This window comes from Rhinoraja longicauda, chromosome 30 (genome assembly GCF_053455715.1).
Source record: "Rhinoraja longicauda isolate Sanriku21f chromosome 30, sRhiLon1.1, whole genome shotgun sequence".
Taxonomy (NCBI): domain Eukaryota; kingdom Metazoa; phylum Chordata; class Chondrichthyes; order Rajiformes; family Arhynchobatidae; genus Rhinoraja; species Rhinoraja longicauda.
Window position 1 is genome coordinate 217,071 of NC_135982.1, and position 14,422 is coordinate 231,492.

Below are 14,422 nucleotides of genomic sequence, written 5' to 3' on the forward strand. Positions count from 1 at the left end.
ATCCAGCTGCTTCTCCACCTCCACCACACGTCCATTCAGGAGCTGCACCTGGACACAGTCCTTGCAGGTGTAGCTCCCAGAAGCCCCAGTGGTGTCCCTACCTTCCCACATCCTGCAGGAAACACACTGCGCCAACTTATCGGCCATTACTTTATTGTCTAAAAACAAATCAGGCTCCGGTTTTTAGGGTCTATCTTGTTCCTCTAGTATCTTTGGTCCAAACCCTAGATCATAGAGCTCTATTATCTTTGGTCCAAACAGCTGCCATATTCAAGGGGAGCCCCGTCCTTGGCCACCAATCCTTCAATCCCCTCGTCCAAATCGTTAATATACAACATGAAGAGTAGCAGCCCCAGCACCGGCCCTTGCGGTATTTTGGTGGCCAAGCGGCAGAAGCCCCTTTATTGCCACTCTTTGTCTTCTGCCATCCAGCACCCCTGCTATCCATGCCACCCTCTGCCCATTGATACCGTGGCCTCTCATCTTCCTTGGCAGCCTGACGTGTGGCACCTTATCAAAGGCTTTCTGAAAATCTAAGCAAACAACACCTACTGACTCTCCTACGCGCTTACTGGTGATCGCTGGTCGGCGCGGACTCAGTGGGCCGAAGGGCCTGTTTCTGCGCAGTATCTCTAAACTAAACCAGTGTGCGAACAGGCGATTGCTGGTCGGCATGGACTCGGTGGGCTGAAGGACCAGTTTCCGTGCTGTATCTCTAAACTAAACAAAAACTTGAAGTTCCAAGAAGTCAATATCGCCGACAATTTCTCCTGGACCGTCCATATTGAAGCAACGACCAAGAAAGCACACCAACGCCTCTACTTGCTCAGAAGGCTTAGAAAGTCCGTCGTGTCCCCAACAACTCTCACCAACTTCCACAGATGCGCCGTAGAAAGCATTTTACTGGGATGCATCACAGCAACGGGTTGGGAACAGCTCCATCCGAGACCAGCAAGAAATTGCAGAGTTGTGAACCCAGCCCAGGCCATCACGTGCACAAATCAACCTCCCTTCCATCGACTCCATCTACACCTCAAGCTGCCTCGGCAAGGCCAGCAACATAATCAAGGACCAGCCTCGCCCCCCCACTGCCTCTTTCCCCCCCTCCCATCCGGCAAGACGCACAGAAGTGTGGAGACGCACATCTCCAGATTCTGGGGCAGTTTCTTCCCGGCTATTATCAGGCAACTGAACCGTCTTCTCACCAACTAGAGTGGTTCTGACCTCCCATCTCCCTCATTGGAGACCCTCGGACTATCTTTAATCGGACATTACCTTGCACTAAACGTTATTCCCTTTATCCTATATCTGTACACTGAGGACGGCTCAATTGAGGACTGGCTCCAAGATGGCCTTGTAGCGGGGGTGGTCATAAGGTTGAGATGGTCTTATAGCTAAGATAGCTATGGCAGAGATTGCCTTATGACTGATGATTCTATGGCTCAGGGCTCTATGGCAATAGGGCTGTGATTTGCTCAATGGCTGGGACGTCTATGAATGAGATGGTTCTGTAGCTGATGTGTCTGTGTGGCTCTGTTGCTAAAATGGGCATATGGCTGAAATGGCTCCATGTTTGCAAAACCTGTGATGGATTTTTTTTGAGATGGCACTATGTCTCAGATGGTTCTATGTTTGAGATGGCTGAGCATGCTCTATGACTGAGAAGGCTCTGTGGATGAATTGGCTCCATGGCAGAGATTTCTCTTTGGCTGAGTGGAAGTTTTGTTGCCTCCATCACAGTGAGGGGGTGTTTGGAGTCACTGTGATGGACGTTTGTGTTGGGGTCATGTGTCTTGTGTTCTTTTTTGTGTATGACTGCTATGTAATTTCGTTCGGTACCTTGGTACTGAATGACAAATAAAGCTCTGTTGAATCTGTTGAATAATTCTATGGCTCAGGGCTCGATGGCAATATGTCTGAAATGGCGGTATGTCTGCGATGGCTCCATTGCTAAGATGACAATGGTTCTAGGGCTGAGAAAACTATATAGCTACATAGCTCGGTGCCTGAGTTGGTTCTATGGTTCAATGGCTGAAATGACCCTGTGGCTGAGATGGCTCAATGCGCCCATGGCCCTATGGCTGAATAGTTCTATAGTCGAGATGGCTATATCGCTGTGATGTCTGTATGGCTTTGCCAACATGTCTCCATGATTGAGGGCTTTATGGCTGAGATGACACGATAGTTCAACCTGGTTCTACAGATGAGATGGACATACTGCTGTGGTGCCTGTATGGCTGAAATGTTTCTATGGCTGAGATGTCTGTATGCTTGAGATGGTTCTGTGGCTGAGATAATTCTATGACTCTCTGGCAGAGATGGCACTATGTTTGTGATACATCCTGTGTCTGTGATGGCAATGTCTGATATGTCTCTATGGTCGAGATGGCTCTATGTCTCAGATGACGGTATGGCTGAGATGGCTCAACAGTTCTATGGCTTTGTTGGCTCTCTGCCTGATGGATCTATAGCCAAGATGACTCTTTGCCTGAGATAATTCTGTCTTGAGATAACCATGGCTCTGGCAGAGATGGCACTATGTTTGTGATACATCCTGTGTCTGTGATGGCAATGTCTGATATGTCTCTATGGTCGAGATGGCTCTATGTCTCAGATGACGGTATGGCTGAGATGGCTCAACAGTTCTATGGCTTTGTTGGCTCTCTGCCTGATGGATCTATAGCCAAGATGACTCTTTGCCTGAGATAATTCTGTCTTGAGATAACCATGGCTGACATGACTCCTAACCTGAGATGACTCTTTTCCTGAGACGGCTCTATGGCTGAGATGGCCTCAACAGCTGGTATGCTTTTATGGCTATGGCAATGTCTGTGATACTATATCTGTGATGGGTCCTGTATGAGATGGCACTGTCTGAGACGAATCTACTGCTCTCTATGGGTGAGATAGTGCTAGAAGGTTCTATAACCTAGAAGGGCCTCAGGAGACAAGATGGCTCTATGGCTGGGATTGCTCCGTCTTAGATGGCTCCATGTCTCTGAAGCTCCTATGTATGAGGGTTCTATGTCTGAGATATCGCTATGGCTGTGAGTGATTTATGTCTGGGATGGCTCTGCGGCTGACGGTTCTATGGCTGAGAAGGCTCTATGGCCTTTATGGTTGACCTGGGTCGATAGTCGAATTGGCTCTACGGCTGACCTAGCTCTATGATTGCAAAGGCTCTGTATCTGTGATGGTTATATGGCTCTATGGTTGAGATGTCTCTATGTGACGGCTAGTGGCTCCATGGCTGAGGTGCTTCTATGGCTCTATGTCTGAGAATGCTCTGTCTGAGATGGCTCTATGTGATGCTTTTATGTAAGAGATGGGCCCTTTCTGAGATTATTATGGTGGAGATGGCTGTGCCTGAAGGGGTCTATGGCTGAGATGGCCCAATTGCTGTTTGGTTGAAATGGCTCAATGACTGAGATAGCTCAATTGGTTTGTTGGCTCTCGGCTTATATAGCTGAGATGGCCCTATGGCTTTAATGGTCCTATGGCAGAGATGGCTCCATGGCAGAGATGGCCTTATGCCAAAAATGGCCCTAAGGCAGATATGGCAATATGCCAGAGATGGCCCTAAGCCACGGATTGCCCTAAGCCAGTGAGTGCCCGCCAGGATGGCTCATCGGCAGAGAAGGCCCTACGCTAGTGATGACCCACCAGAGATGGCTCTATGGCAGAGAAGGCCCTACGCTAGTGATGGCCCACCAGAGATGGCTCTATGGCAGAGAAGACCCTATGCCAGTGATGGCCAGCCAGAGATGGCTCTATGGCAGAGAAGGCCCTACGCTAGTGATGGCCCACCAGAGATGGCTCTATGGCAGAGAAGACCCTATGCCAGTGATGGCCAGCCAGAGATGGCTCTATGGCAGAGAAGGCCCTATGCCAGTGATGGCCAGCCAGAGATGGCTCAATGGCAGAGAAAACCCTATGCCTCTGGCATGAGAAACAGAATTAATGATGCTGGTCAAATACCCTTTGTCAGAACATATGTATTTTAGATTTCCAGCATCTGCAGTTTGTTTGATTTTCAGAACATGAGAATAATTTTTTTCAAGATTCTCACCTGGCCAGCAGGTGCAGCCACAGGTGAGTCTCAACATTCTGAGCAGTCAGAGAGTTGGGAATCTGTGGAATTCTCTGCCTCAGAAGGCAGTGGAGGCTAATTCTCTGAATGCATTCAAGAGAGAGCTAGATAGAGCTCTTAAGGATAGCGGAGTCAGGGGGTATGGGGAGAATGCAGGAACGGGGTACTGATTGAGAATGATCAGCCATGATCACATTGAATAGAAACATAGAAGCATAGAAAATAGGTGCAGGAGTAGGCCATTCGGCCCTTCGAGCCTGCACCGCCATTCAATATGATCGTGGCTGATCATCCAACTCAGTATTCTGTACCTACCTTCTCTCCATACCTCCTGATCCCTTTAGCCACAAGGGCCACATCTAACTCCCTCTTAAATATAGCCAATGAACTGGCCTCAACTACCCTCTGTGGCAGAGAATTCCACAGATTCACCACTGTGTGAAAAAAAACGTTCTCATCTCGGTCCTAAAAGACTTCCCCCTTATCCTTAAACTGTGACCCCTTGTTCTGGACTTCCCCAACATCGGGAACAATCTTCCTGCATCTAGCCTGTCCAACCCCTTAAGAATTTTGTAAGTTTCTATAAGATCCCCCCTCAATCTTCTAAATTCCAGTGAGTACAAGCCGAGTCTATCCAGTCTTTCTTCATATGAAAGTCCCGCCATCCCAGGAATCAATCTGGTGAACCTTCTCTGTACTCCCTCTATGGCAAGAATGTCTTTCCTCAGATTAGGAGACCAAAACTGTACGCAATACTCCAGGTGTGGTCTCACCCTGTACAACTGCAGCAGAACCTCCCTGCTCCTATACTCAAATCCCCTCGCTATGAATGCCAACATACCATTCGCTTTCTTCACTGCCTGCTGCACCTGCATGCCTACTTTCAATGACTGGTGTACCACGACACCCAGGTCTCGTTGCATCTCCCCTTTTCCTAATCGGCCACCATTCAGATAATAGTCTGCTTTCCTGTTCTTGCCACCAAAGTGGATAACCTCACATTTATCCACAGTATACTCCATCTGCCATGCATTTGCCCACTCACCTAACCTATCCAAGTCACCTTGCAGCCTCCTAGCATCCTCCTCACAGCTAACACTGCCCCCCAGAATGGTGGTGCTGGCTCGAAGGGCCGAATGGCCTACTCCTGCACCTATTGTCTATCTATTGTCTATTGAGCATTTTGTGATCCATTCCAATGACATTAGGCAGATTCTGGCAAAAATTATTTTAAGTCGGGAAAAACCCTTTCCATAAACACGAGTAAAAAAAATCTGATGTATTGGTTTAGTTTCACCATTGTTTGTTATCATTTGAGATTTCCATCATTTACAGTTGTAAAATATTGGAATATGCTTGTGCCTTTTAAACAAATCATCATTGTGCAACAATTGTTTTATTGTACCTAATTTAAAAATATAAATTCCTTATTTCTCAATTGTGGTTCATTTGCTTTTCCTCTTATGGTTTCATTTTGAAGAATTCACAAATAATTTTGAAAATACTTTCAAAGGCCCCACAATAAGGTTGAGCTTAGTCCAACTCCTCTGCCGGTCCTTCCTAGAGTTTGTAATACTTGATATGAATAACAAGACTCAGTTTGGCACAGTGGTGTAGTAATAGAGCTGTTGCCTCACAGCGCCAGAGACCCGGTTGGATCCTGACCTTGGGTGTGTCTGTGGGGAGTTGGTATGTTCTCCCTGTGACAGTATGGGTTTTCTCCAGGTGATCTGGTTTCCTCCCACATTCCAAAGATTGGTGGGTTTGGTGGTTGATTAGTTTCAGTAAATTGTCCTGAATGTGCAGGACATAAAACTAGTGTAGGTGTGATTGCTGGACGACATGGACTTGGTGGGCCGAAGGGCTTCTTTCCACACTGTATCTCAAAACTCTAAAATGCAAGTCTCTTCCGTTTAGCGAACATTCAGTTAAATCCTTGAATTTAGCAATGATTTATTATTTAAGTTGTCACTTAAGGAAGGTTTTGTTGGCTACAATGAAGTATAGTGAACACTGTTGGAGTATCTTTCAAACACAGGTCTGTCAATACTAGTAACATTTAACAGCCTTTTGATCTGGTTAATGTGAAGAAGTCTGAAAAGAAAACAGACTATTTAAACTGGAAATCTTCAATTTTTCCACTGTCCAAACAGGTGTAGTATTTTTGTATTAACTGGATTCTGGCAAGGAATAAAATGACTTTTCATACCATCTATAACAATTTGTTTCCTCATTGAAGGTAATGGTTTACTGCTCCTCCCACTACTTGATTCTTAGCATAATGATAGCTAACCCCAGGAGAGATCTGTACCGGGGCAGTACATAAATAACACCAGACGCAAGGTACTGAAGACGCTGGTTTACCGAAAAAGACACAAAGTGCGAGAGTAAGACCAGAGGACAGAGGCGAAGAATTAGGCCATTTGGCTGCATTCTCCATTTGCCCCTCCCTCTTTCCATCATTTGCAAACCTGGATACAAAACCATAAATTCCATCATCCAGAGCAACTGAGTTAAAAACATATAAATTATAAAAGGACTTAGAAACATATAAAATTATAAAAGGACTGGACAAGCTAGATGCAGGAAAAATGTTCCCAATGTTGGGGGAGTCCAGAGCCAGGGGCCACAGTCTAAGAATAAAGGGCAGGCCATTTAAAACTGAGATGAGAAAAAACTTTTTCATCCAGAGAGTTGTGAAATAGTGGAATTCTCTGCCACTGAAGGCCAATTCACTGGATGAATTTAAAAGAGAGTTAGATAGTGCTCTAGGGGCTAGTGGAATTAAGGGATATGGGGAGAAGGCAGGCACGGGTTACTGATTGTGGATGATCAGCCACGATCACAATGAATGGCGGTGCAGGCCAAATTGTCTCCTCCTGCACCTATTTTCTATGTTGCTAACTCAGTGAGTCAGGTAGCATCTCTGGATAACATGGATAAGTGATGTTTCAGGTCGGGACCCTTCTTCAGACCAATAAATAACACTGAATAGATCACACTTGAAGAACCTCGGTTATACTACACTCTAAAAGTTCATGCATTGGATATTGAATCAGTTTTATAGTTTCACTAGAATGTTTAATTCAGAAGTGCATGAATAGCCTTGCTACTTTACTGTTTATAACATAGTCCCTGCCCCCAAATTAACCATGAGTGGCATAGAAGCCTTGAGAATTTTTTTAAATTAGCATTTTTTTATGAGAATAGGCAAGAACAGTACAATTCACACCCATAAATCAACTGTCATTATACAAAATAACTACAATGAACATTTCACTATTTTACAGTAATTAAATTGGCTCTAATTTCTTAAGGACTAATCAAAGTTAGACCACTGTACACTTGCACCAGAACCTTATTAAATTTTAACAGGTCAGACCAAACTGATTATTTTCCTTAGGCACAGATTCCCATTGCAATATTTCACAAAATGTTCTGTACATATGTTGCAGACTGAGAATCTGCTAAAATTAAGTGCATACAGCAAGTAAAGCTCAGACATTGGTAATATTCTGGGGCATCTAGGCTGTGTGTTTATTATTTCTTTTGCAACTCTTCCGTTTCTATTCCTGGTTCTGAATAAATTATTGTGGTGATTGACGAGGAGCAAAATAGATGCGCACAGATTTCAATGCCACAGCATTGAACACCAATGACTGATAAAATAATTTAGATAGACATTTTAAAAAAATAATAAGAGAAACAAGCTCATGGAGCAATGCCTTATGGTTAAATCGGGGATAATATTTGATGATGGGACAGGATTTAAGGTTTTATGTGTCTAGTTGTCTTTGAAACTTATTTATATAAACTCCCTAAGTGATCAAATTAAAAAGGAGCCAGATAGACGATGCAGGGAAATTCTCCTTTGGTTGGATACTCGCTGGGACACACGCCTTCTTTCTGTGCTCAGATTTCCATATAAAAAAACATTGGAGCTCAAAAGAGTGAGATTTGATTTCCTTTCCTCCACCTCAGTACTGGTGGCAGTGTTCTGTAACATCATTAGTTTGTGATCATTAGCTGTGTAGTTGAACCTCTGGAGAAGTGTGATGCAGGAAATGTTTTATCGGTGCACCTCTTATAAAAGGTTTATAAAAAATGAACACTGCCCCTTGTCAATCAAAAACAAAGCCACCGTGATTCTATGGCGCTAGGATACTCGTCACTCTCTTTGAACTGAGAGGTAACACAATGTATTCCGTGATTTTTGGTGGAGGAACTTTATCTATTGTGACTTTCCTCATCCAGGTAGAAAGAGGTACACAGCACGGCAGGTGAATGGCACTTGGAAGAAAATGAATCTGTTTGATAACCAGCTACAACATTGAGTAACCATGGATTCCAAGGTCCAGTCCACCACTTGGTATGTGCCTTCTGCATTTCTTGCATAGTTACCAAGCCATTGGACTACCAGAGCTGGTGTTTACCACCAAAGATAATCATTCTGCGTACAGCTGGTCAGTTTGGTGACGGGTCCTACCTGAAACATTCACCATTCTCTTCCAAATGCCGACAGCTTTCTGTATATTTCTAGAATTTTCAGTTTCTGGAGAAAAATTGACATAGAGTTGGGAGCCAAAGTAGACCTGGCTCTGTGCTTCTGTTTGTTATTATATTTATAACATTAAAAAGAGAAACGATAGATAAAACCTCTTCCCAGCATTTGCCTGGATCAAGCACTCACTACATTCATTTCCTTTCTCTGAATTGCCTTTGTTGATCACACATCCATTTAGCCTGACCATGGAAACATTATATTAGCACATTTAGATCACATCCTTCATAATTTTCAAATTTAAAAAATGGAATACATAAAATATAAAAAAATGTCCTCCAGCACAATATAATCAGCCTCAATGAAACACGCATAGTTTACATCGCAAAAGTGGAGAGGAATGAACAAGCAAATAGCAGTGTATTTAGCAACAGAAAGAAACCACTGCTTTACGTGAGCTTGCATACATTTCTCTAACATTGGCAGCCGGCCCAATATCCAGCAACATCATAGACCAGGTGGTTAAAATCTGATTGGCTAAGATGTGAGCAGTCCCTGTTAGAATATATAATGCCATGGATCCTCTGATTAAATTGAAGGTGTGAGTGAGTGAATGGTTGAATTAATTCCATTGCGTGAAATAAGCCTAGTTTGGAGCAAACTCTGCTTATGCTGGTGCAGAGCCATCCTTTTGTACATCGTTTTTTTCTTGAACATGATTCTGCAGTTGTGAAGAAAAACAGAAATTGAGCAGGTGCAGAAAAGCAGTGAACATTTGACAGCTCGATTATTGCCCTTGCTGAGAAATAGCACTGTTTCTTGTCCTCAGTTGCCTATGGACCTGTTGTGCATTTAGAACATTTTATTTAATTTATACATTTTCTAACGTTTAAATTCAATGGAATGCAAGCAATTGTGCAAAATCTGAAAGTCCTTGCCTAACAGGAAAAAAAGGAAAAGGACATCATTTTATAAGGTTCTGTGACCTTATTAAATCAGGACTCAAGTGGTTGAAAAGTCAAGACTCAAGTGGTTCAAGGGGTTGAAAGTGTAATGCCAATTCAAGGCAGCACCAACAAAAATAAACCCGTAGAAATTATGGATTTATAAATCGTCGTGTAATTATTTAAATAATTTAATGAATGCTTAAGTTGCTCAGTATTCACCATTTACGATTAATTGATTTTCACATTGTTCAGATTGAAGCAGTGACAGAGCAGACCACAACATTTAACCTGTCCACACACGTTTTAGAGACTGCCTTGTTCCTCTCATTTTAGAAAGAAGCAGATTGTACTATTTCAAATATAAATTATGAATAGTGTGTGTACATTGGTGAAATTGTGATAATAATCTTAATACATTGTTCTTTCTGACATCCCTGTAAATATTTCTCCCGGATTCGGGTTATAATTAATCTTTAAAATAAATATCTGACCCAGTCAGAGAACATTTTAGGCACTTCACTGTCACAAAAGTCACAATCTTTGGAATCTGCACACAGAGTTTCATAATTTCTGAATTAGAAGCTATTTCAAAAATAAAAAAACTGTTGTGGAGAAATGTAAGGGTAGACGTTGGTGAGGCCACATTTAGAGTATTGTGTTCTGTTTTGGCAACACTGCTATAGGAAAGATGTTGTTAAGCTGGAAAGAGTGTAGAGAAGGTTTACAAGGATGATGCTAGGACTTGAGAGTCTGAGGTGTAGGGTGAGGTTGGCAAGCTAGGCCTTTATTCCTTGGAGCGCAGGAGGATGAGGGGTGATCTTATGGAGGTGTAAATGATCATGAGGGGAATAGATAGGGTAGCAGAGTACGTTTACCCAGAGTAGCAGAATCAATAACTAGAGAACATAGGTTTAAAATGAGAGAAGAAATATTTCACAGGAATCTGAGGAGCAAGTTTTTCACACACAGGGAGGTGAGTATATGGAACAAGCTGCCGGAGGAGGTAGTTGACAGGTACTATAATAATATTTTAAAGACATTTGGACAGATATGTGGATAGGAATGGTTTAGAGGAACATGGGCTACATGTGGGCAGGTGGAACTACTGTAGATAGGAAATCTTGGTCGACATGAGAAAGTTGGGGCAAAGGGGCTGTTTCCATGTTGTGTGACATTTGACTGATGGAGAATCAAAATAAATGGTGCAAAAAAACATTAAGACTTTATGGATTCTGAATAAGATATTGGCTACAAATCAAAACCTATTTTTGTTGCTGGTTTGTTAGTTGCTTGCCATCTAGAAATTAGGGGGTTCAGATTATTAACCATCCAAGGGCCCATCCAGTATCATTGATTTGGTACAGTTTTGATTTAGGTTTAAATGATGGTCAGCACGACTCCAAGCTTTAAAATACAGCATTAACTAGTGATTATTTTTATAAACAGCCTTTGTCTATTTTAATACACTTTCCATGAGGGCGAAGGATAAACACTATTCCGTTCTCCGTTGCGAAACATATTCCATTTCTTTGCAAGCTATAAATCCTACTGTCTTTATCATAACTACATGAAGATTAATTCTAACAAATGACAATTGGTCAAGTCTAGCAAGAAACCAAAAAACTTTACTTTTACTTATAGACAATAGACAATAGGTGCAGGAGTAGGCCATTCGGCCCTTCGAGCCAGCACCGCCATTCAATGTGATCATGGCTGATCATTCACAAGCAATATCCTGTTCCTGCCTTCTGCCCATACCCCCTGACTCTGCTATCTTTAAGAGCTCTATCTAGCTCTCTCTTGAAAGCATCCAGAGAATTGGCCTCTGCTGCCTTCTGAGGCAAAGAATTCCACAGATTTACAACTCTCTGACTGAAAAAGTTTTTCCTCATCTCCGTTCTAAATGGCCTACCCTTTATTCTTAAACTGTAGCCCCTGGTTCTGGACTCCCCCAACATTGGGAACATGTTTCCTGCCTCTAATGTGTCCAATCCCTTAATAATCTTATATGTTTCAATAAGATCCCCTCTCATCCTTCTAAATTCCAGTGTAAGAAAATAACTGCAGATGCCGGTACAAATCGAAGGTATTTATTCACAAAATGCTGGAGTAACTCAGCAGGTCAGGCAGCATCTCAGGAGAGAAGGAATGGGTGACGTTTCGGGTCGAGACCCTTCTTCACACTGCCACCCATCTTTGTGTCATCCACAAATTTGCTAATGTTACTTTTAATCCCTTCATCTAAGTCATTAATGTATATTGTAAATAGCTGCGGAAAGTGTACTTGTAACCTACAGTGCAATAATTTGAGGGGGCACAGTGGCGCAGCTGGTAGAGTTACTGCCTCACAGTGCCATCCTAACCTCAAGTGCTGTCCTGTGCGGAGTTTGCAAGTTCTCCCAGTGATTGCGTGGGTTTCATCCCACATTATGGAGGTTTGTAGGTTAATTGGCCTCTGTAAACTGCTTAAGTGTGTAGGGAGTTTGATGATAAAGTGGGATAACACAGAACTAGTGTGAATATGTGATTGCTGGACAGCATGGACTCAGTGGGTTGAAGGGCCTATCTCCATGCTGAATCTCTAATCTAAACTAAATAAATGCATCTAGCTCTATATATCACACAATATTCAATATGATAAAACTGCAGATTTTTCTAAATTCTTTAAAACCAGTTGTTCCATGGCATTATATAATATAGCAGCAATTAACAAGAACTGTGGTTCATTGGTTAATAATGTATTTCTGGATTATATCTTGACAGTGTAATGTTACTCCAAGATTAATCCAAGTGTACATTATTGACCAATGGAGCACAGATTTATTGTATTTTATTGCTTACATCAATGGTTTATAAATCACATTAGCCAGTTGTCAAAAGGCAATCTCAGGTAATGGTGTAGATACCCACACTACTGTTCATTAATAATATAGTATGGTACATTCCTTCTCTTGAGGTCAAGCCTCTGAATATCTACTTATAAAGAGAGAGAGAGAGAGGGAGAGAGAGAGAGAGAGAGAGAGAGAGAGAGAGAGAGAGAGTGCAGCGTCTCCAAGTTCCTTCATAGAAACCATCGTATAATTCCTTATTTTGAGGGAACAAAAGGAGTAATCCTTCACGGAAGCAGGCACGGGTCAGGCAGTCTTCCCTTCACTTACAAAATGCCAATTGAATCAATGTCCAGTTAATAAGAAGAAACTGTGGCTGTTGATGGAACACGACTGTTAAAACAACCTTAATCTGTGTTGCTCGAGCAGCAGTCACCAACGTTTGCAGCACTCTTGGAAAACTTGCACCAGATCCACAACCTTGCATGCAGGTAGGCTTGGAAAAAATCACCAACTTGACAAGTCAAAATTGAGTCCAACGTTCACTGAAGCTGACCTTGACAAATGAGGTAAAACAGTTCCACCTTCAAATGCTCTTTGTTCATATGGTCTCCTCTGATGACATCAGCAAAGGGTTAATATATTCAAATCCCTCAAATTCTGACTGGTCAATTCTCTTTATTACATCTCTGCAAGGGTGAAAAAAAAAGTTGATATTGAAGCAACATTTAAAAAAATGGTGATTCCAAGAAACAAACTCAAAGATCTACATACATCTGAAACTTACTAAATGTTGTATATACTACATGCATATATATATATATATACTACTAGAACAGGGTGGACCCATTAGGCCCAAAGCTCTCCTGCATTGGTCTAGCACCCTCCCCTCTCCCACTCCCCCCCTCGCCCCCCCCCACTCACCCAATCCATCCCCCCCATTTTATATTGTTACATTATTATATTTTAAGTATTATTAATATTATATCATTGTTATTTTTATTATTACCCTGGAGGTGTGTGTGTGTGTGTGTGTGCCGTGCTGCCCGCTGGGGGTTGTAGTCCGTTGATGGTCCGGGGCCGGGTGGGAGCGTGGACTATATCTCCCGGCAGGCAGCGTGGTGGGAGGCGTGCACAAGATGGCGGAACGGGAGAAGGTGGAGAAGAAGGAAAGGGGCCGCCATTGTTGTTGGAGTCGTCGATGACACCTCTGTCGGTTGATGCGGGCGCTGGAGGAGACACGGGAGGAGGAGGAGAAGAAGATGCCCACTGGGGGTTGTAGTCCGGTGATGGTTCATGGTGCTGGGGCTGGGCGGGGGCGGGGACTGGATGACGCCGTCGGTTGAAGCGGGCGCTGGAGGAGACGGAGGCGAACTCGGGCACGTCCAGCCTCCCTCCTAGCTCCCATTGGTCAGATCCCATCCCGCCCTCGACCTTCATTGGCCAGGCGGCTATTGGGTTCCCGTCGAACGCGGCTGACGGCCAGGGTAAATGGAAAAGTGATTTTGTAAATGTTAAAATGTCAATAACTTTAAAAACTATAACACCAATTTAAATGAAACTTGCCACTGCAATGGTGAGTAGGGTGGGTCTAACGTGCACTATCATGTGGTGCTATCGTGTACCGTTTTGGCTATATTTCCAGATCAAACAAACAAACGGACAAACCACCAAATATATATACACACAAACAGGATGAGAGTTCTGGTAATATATATAGATAGATAGATATGCTGTGGTGAGGAACGTTCGGTCCATAAGACAAAGGAGCAGAATTAGGCCATTCGCCCATCGAGTCTACTTGTTCCGGGGGATATCACAGTAAAAATAATTCAAACTAATTACAGTGTCAGACTCACACAGCACGGAAACAGCTCCTTCAGCATAACTTGTTCAGGGTGACCAAGAGGCCCTATCTAAACTGGTCCCATTGGCTCGAGTTTGGCCCATATATCTCCATATCTTTCCCATCCATGTGCTTATCCAAATGTCCTTTAAATGTTCTTGTACCTGCCTCAAATACTACCTCTGGCAGATTGCTCCATATACCTGTGTG

At 43.1% G+C, this 14,422-nt stretch overlaps 1 protein-coding gene across 5 annotated transcripts in view; it reads right to left on the reverse strand.

Moving 5' to 3' along the window:
* Window positions 1–7,112: 7,112 nt before the first annotated feature.
* prkcz (protein kinase C, zeta) overlaps window positions 7,113–14,422 on the reverse strand; it is a 426,501-nt gene continuing 419,191 nt past the window's right edge. For 2 of the 5 annotated variants that reach the window (XM_078425701.1, XM_078425698.1), the window contains one exon: window positions 7,114–13,055. In XM_078425701.1, coding sequence (XP_078281827.1) covers window positions 12,968–13,055 — 88 coding nt within the window. In that variant the 3' untranslated portion in view covers window positions 7,114–12,967. Of the gene's footprint in view, window positions 13,056–14,422 lie in introns of all 5 variants that reach the window. The other 3 variants (XM_078425703.1, XM_078425702.1, XM_078425700.1) reach the window with 2 other exon arrangements.